The following is a 6,489-nucleotide window of genomic DNA, read 5'->3' on the forward strand; positions in this document are numbered from 1 at the left end:
CCTAATATTGGGAATTAGGGGTTTTGTTGTGTCATATGCATGGTCGTGATTATGTGCTTGTATATTAGGAGGAGGATTCGTAGAGGAAGCTTTTTGATATCAGCTGTGAGTTCGTCTGATTGTTGTGCTTTCCAGGTAGGGTTTCCCTACTCAGTATTACTTCTATAATGTGTGGTGATTGTGCTGTGATTAGTGTGATTGATTGATTCAGACGGTTGTGCTTATACATTGTTGATAGATTCAGACGGTTGTTGATATTGTGATTGTTTGTCTGTGGTTCTCGAGATGCGTTCTCGGCTGAGTGGAGTCACTTGCGGGAGTGGCTTCACGCCCTAATTTCGCCCTTCGTGGAACCTGCCACGGAAGGGGATGTGCACATTAATGGGACAGGGTTATCGCTCGGTATGATGAGCGGGGATTTGGTGGGTACGGTTGCGGTCCCCCCACTGGCAGGGCTGGTCCAGTGGACAGTCGGTGACGGAGATGGAGTGGAGTGACTGATTGTGTATGATCGTTTGTATGAGCTGTATTGGTTACTGTTCTGTTGGTTATATAATTTATGTAAATAGTACTGACCCCGATTATTGTTTTAAAACCCGCGGTGATCCATTCGGGGATGGTGAGCAGATATTGAGAAGGTATGAGATGAGTACTGGGATAGCTGGGATGTGCCACGATATGATGATAGAAGTCTTCCGCTGTAGCTTAGTAGTTTCATAACATTTCAGTTAGAACAGTAAACAGTCAGTTTGAGAACATGTATTTGTACTTTGGTTTTGATTTCGAGATTGTAACCTTTCACTAAGTATTTCTATTTAAACGTTGTTTCTTTATTGTTTATTTGATTATCATTGCCTCGGGTAACCGAGATGGTAACATCCTTATACCTGGGTGGTCCTGGTAAGGCACTTGGAGTATGGGGGTATTACAGCGGGCCTTCGTGCAGATTATAGAGAGGAGGAAGTTATCTCGGCTCTTAATCAAATGCATCCTCTAAAGTCTCCAGGTTCGAATGGTATGAATGGTTTATTATATCAGAATGAATAATATAATTGGCATGTTGTTGGTCCGTTGGTGGTGAAGACGGTTCTTGTTAGGAGATTACGATATAATTTGATATACCGTAATCAGAATAATATCGATATTATGCAATAAGTTAATTATCTTTACCATTGTTATGAGATACTATGATTATTATGTTCAGATCTTAGAAGTACTATAAAAGCAAACTATTGTAATGGTTGGAGACATGAACAATCATCAATAAAACAACGATCACTCTATGAATTCCTCACCTCTCCGATTCTATTATGGTATCAGAGCCTCACTCTCTTGAGGCCTAAAATACACGAAATTTCGTTACCTGCCGGTGGGGTTATGATTAATGTATAGCACACACTGGCGGGATGTCGTTTATTAATGTCTATCTTGATTCACGTTAAAAAAAAAAATTTGTCCTTTTGATGTTGTTGTTGTCTTTGCGATTCCTTTATTGAGAGTACGAACGAGTTCTCCATCGATTTGATATGACGGATATTTTTCCGTTTTTTAACAAAGTTAAATTCGAAAAATTGCAGCGTTCGTGGCCATGAAATTTCTACGAATTCGAAAATATTGATCGTTTGATATTTCGACGGGTCCGAAAAACGACGGCGTTTCCGACGGATAATATTTTTCTTTTAGCAAGTTCGAAAAGAGTGGCGTTACTCTTGAAAATTGAAGATCGAAAATGGAAGAATTTGAATGATTCTTCTTTTTTATATTTGGCAAACCCATGAAAATTTCGATAAATTGCCATGGGTTTGAGGGGGGATGTTAGGAGATTACGGTATAATTTGATATACCGTAATCAGAATAATATCGATATTATGCAATAAGTTAATTATCTTTACCATTGTTATAAGATACTATGATTATTATGTTCAGATCTTAGAAGTACTATAAAAGCAAACCATTGTAATGGTTGGAGACATGAACAATCATCAACAAAACAACGATCACTCTATGAATTCCTCACCTCTCCGATTCTATTAGTTCTTGATATTCTTCGAGGTCAGCAGATTTCTGCTGGTTTTAATAGGACCCAAATTGTGCTTATACCCAAGAAGAAAGCTCCGGACAAAATTGTTGACTTCAGGCCTATCAGTCTTTTGTAATGTGGTGTACAAACTTGTTTCGAAGATGCTCGCGAATCATTTAAAGGTATTTCTTGGTGATATTGTGTCGGAAAACCAATCAGCCTTTACTCCGGGTCGATTAAATTGAGCTCGAGCAGCTAGAGCTCAAAGCCCCAAACCAAGCTGAGCCAGAGCACAGCTCAGACGCTTGTTACATCATTTTTTTATGAAATTTTTTTTATGTAACTTAATTTTTTTGAAAAGAATTACCTGAAGTTACATCATTTTTTATGAAAAATTATTAAAATATGAAGCTTCATTTTAATAAGTTAATAAACGAAAAAAAAAAAAAGTAAAATTGAATTCGAGCTTTTGACTTAAAAATTTCATTATAATTAAAAACAAATCGAAACTATGATACAAACAAATTAAAATTTGAGCTCAGACTCGTAAAATGTATCGGACACGATTTTTATAATATGAGTCGAGCTCAATCGCAGGTGAACTTGAACTCAGCTCGACTCTGTTACACCCTTGTAATGCGATGAAAGTGAATATGAAAAGGCTAGAGGATGTGATATTCAATGACTAAAACACCTAAAAATGAGGATCGTGGTCCACAGTCATACAACAGTTTAAGATATTCGATCAGGTATATTATTTCACAGCTCCTTTTCTTCGTTCTTCGACCAACTAATAATCGCGAACTATTTATGGAGCGTTGAGCGAGTAAGTTGCCTAAGCGCCTAAGAGTCGAAGAATTTAATTTTATTCATCCTTCCGCATGTAAAATTGCACTCCTATGTTTTTGTTTAATTGAAAAAAAATGGCAAGAATTGGAAAACTCCGTCTATGGTGGGCAAAAGGCTTGACATTTTAACTTATGAGGTACGGATTGACTTTGTATCGAATTATATTTAATCGCTAATTTGTATGATCTAAAGCATTATCAATTTATCTATACCGGTAAGTCCGTATATTGCACACATGAGATAAAAATATAAATATAAATAATCGCGCAAACAGATAGCCAATAACAATTATTGTTATAATAATTCACAACTCAAAAATGTAACCATTCACCTTCATTATAAAGGTAACCATCATTATAAACGTCGCTGTCATTGTCATCGTCATTGTCATTGTCCATCTCCCGTTCATTGGATGACGAACGAATCAGTAGGCCTCCAGGAAAGTTAATGAGGCTTCCCTTGCATATATAAACAAAAGATGAATTTGTTCTAATAAGGCCATTACCATTAAATCCAGTTTCAGTGAATTGTTTATCTCTAAGATTGTACCACATATATTTTCGACTATAATTTGGTACACACAATAGTTCATGTGATGATCCTTTGCGGTAAGCAATTGGGTGGTAAACAGCGCGTTCGGACCCGTGCACTAGAGGACTCATCAACTTAACCCAAGACTCTTTAACACCAAACTCTTTCATAACCCATACACTATAAGACGACTTGTTCACATCGTAATATGTAAAACGCAATCGCCCATCCAGCACGCCTAGGTGATACTGATAGCGATCTGCTGACCATTGTGGAGTTGGGTTGGACTCGATTTCACACAAAGGAATATCAGGCAAGAGCACATCATTAGACCATCGTTCAGCCTTGATATCAAAACAACCAATTCTCGTCATCCGACCACTACCATAACATAACATGACAAGTAAATGGTTTTGTACCAGAACGGGAGTATCACACCATTCAGACGTGGTCGGTTCACACTCGATAGGTTTCCACGAATTAGTTTTCAAGCTATAGATGATGACTTGCCTTACTGTAACAACGACCTCGTTTACCCATTTATCGCATTGGACAATCCTGACAACTTTGAAATCGTCATTGAATTCATCGTCTAAGCAATGACACATCCCATACTGACAATAGTCATGGTCAGTGGGAACGTAAACTTTAGGGAGTACACGGTAAATACGCGTTGTTGGGTTGAGCAAGATGAGACCTTCGAGGTCCGTGAATCCGCACCCAATCAAGAGGTAAGATTCGCAAGAAGCCACCATCGAGATAAAGGGTGCACTCCATTGTGACGGTATAGGGTAAGGGCAGATCGTAGGAGGAGAGTCTAGAGAGTCCAGTTCGTATATACCGATGGTTTTATTACGGCCTGGGAGGATTAAGAGGCGATGATTAGCCTTGGAAAATAATGCATTGAATTTGTGGGACGAAATCTCGGTTAGAAAAGACTTGGAAACGCATTTGAAGCGAAAGAGAGATTTAGCGGGTAATTTGGGGAGTATATACGACAAGATTAATTCCATCGGAAGGGTAACGGACGAACATGGTTCTAGGGTTTTGAAACTTACGTCCATTGGAAAGGCTAGATTTGCTTGTTAGATATACAATTAAGGACTAGGGCAGATTTAAGGAGATGTAGAAATCTCTATTTATGAGAAATTAAAGTAATAAAATAATAAAATCCAAGTCACGGTATATAAACTAATTACCGAAAAATAATTAATTAGATCCTATCCAAAATTAATACACTAAAATAAAAAATTAATACACTAACGCTCCGTTTCACAAGTAATTTATTTGATTTGGTCAAGGGAAACAACTCGCCGAAATATTTTTTCCTTTTGGAAGATAGAGGAGCGAAACAATCAGCCTATTGATATTGGAAGACCGAAAGAGCTAGTTTTTCCAATATATCATTTTTGGGTCCATAAAGATTTTTTTCTTTCGACCATATTTCGATTGTTATTACGATATAGTTTGATCAGGGAAACCACAGAAAATATTGAATCTGCTAATGAAGGTTACAGATTCGGTCAAGAGGAAGAAACTTATAATATCGTAGCTGCTCATGGTTATTTTGGTCGATTAATCTTCCAATATGCTAGTTTCAACAATTCTCGTTCTTTACACTTCTTCTTAACTGCTTGGCCGGTAGTAGATATTTGGTTTACTGCTTTAGGTATTAGCACTATGGCGTTCAACTTAAATGGTTTCAATTTAAACCAATCCGTAGTTGATAGTCAAGGTCGTGTAATTAATACTTGGGCTGATATTATTAACCGCGCTAACCTTGGTATGGAAGTTATGCATGAACGTAATGCTCATAACTTCCCACTAGACTTGGCTACTATTGAAGTTCCATCTATAAATAGATAAAATTTATTTTTAAGTTTAGTATATACGAGTTTTTTTTTTTAAAGTAAAGGTGCAATAAAAAATTTCTTTTTCGATCAAGAAACTAGTACTGCCCCTTTTGCAGTGTAATCTATGGGGTGTTAACAGAAATGAAGAATTCTTACAAGAACTCAAATGACACTTCTTCAGAATGCAATGAACTATATAAATTTGATAAAAATAGCAAAAGACCTCGACAATTCATGAAATTTAGTGACAAATTAGTTCAATAACTGAACTAATTCTGTGCCAATTTTCAGGACTATCCAAGCAGTCTAAGTATTTTAAATAAATTAAAAACCAGATCAAAACTGATGGAATTTCAGACAGTTTTCTCAGCAGAGTTGTGTGTCTGTTTTTGTTTGATTTTTGTAAATAAAAATGGGATATAATTAACAAACTAATTTCCAAGCAAGCACAGGAAATCAATTTGATAATTTGGGGGTTTAAATTAAACCAACTCAAGCAAACACAGAGTTAAATCTAATTTAAACAAACAACAAGACTCAAAACAGTCTAAGCAAGCACAAGACTGTTTGGGACTTGCCACCAGGTCCTTAATCAATACCTAAGCAAGCACAATGTATTACTAAGCCTGACATACAACTAAGCAATTTGCCTAAGTTGATAACATTTCAATTTTGAGAGAAAACTCAATTTTTTCATTCAACATAATCTAAGTGTTACAATTTCTAGTTGCTTGGTTTATATAGACCAAGGCTTCTAATCTGGGTCGTTCAAAGTAAAATCTAAGGCCACAAATCGCTCACAAAAGAGTACAAGAAAACAACTAGTTATCTTACACAAATTGAACACAAAAAACTAGAAAATAATAAAGCATAAAGTAATAAAGTAATAAAGTAATAAAGCTGAAATGAAATTTGTTTGCTTGCACAATGGTCCTTGGCATCTCAAGGGCTCTAAAAAGAGCTTATAAATGAGGGCTTGTCGTGGCTTGGGGCAGGTGCTGTTCTAAAGCAAAGGCAGAGAAGCAACTGGCCAAGGAAGACCACAAGATGTCATTTTCAGACATCAGAGATTGTCGTTTACTTTCCTCAGGCCAAAACCTCCTTAATTTGTGAACCGGGTCTTGTCACCTCCCATCACATTGCATAAGGACCATATTAGGTTCATCATCCATCTTAGGACGTACTAATATAGGCAGGTGAAAGGACAAAAATGCCTTTGACAAAGAATTGCATCAA

General features: G+C 36.7%; 1 protein-coding gene across 1 annotated transcript; it reads right to left on the reverse strand.

Annotated features, from left to right (window-relative positions):
• Positions 1 to 3,180: 3,180 nt before the first annotated feature.
• On the reverse strand, positions 3,181 to 4,155 carry LOC141600830 (F-box protein At4g22390-like). Its single transcript, XM_074421085.1, has one exon. The coding sequence runs from the start codon at positions 4,153 to 4,155 to the stop codon at positions 3,181 to 3,183; it is 975 nt and encodes a 324-aa protein (XP_074277186.1).
• Positions 4,156 to 6,489: the final 2,334 nt, after the last annotated feature.

This window comes from Silene latifolia, chromosome 9, assembly GCF_048544455.1.
Source record: "Silene latifolia isolate original U9 population chromosome 9, ASM4854445v1, whole genome shotgun sequence".
NCBI classification, from domain to species: Eukaryota; Viridiplantae; Streptophyta; class Magnoliopsida; order Caryophyllales; family Caryophyllaceae; genus Silene; species Silene latifolia.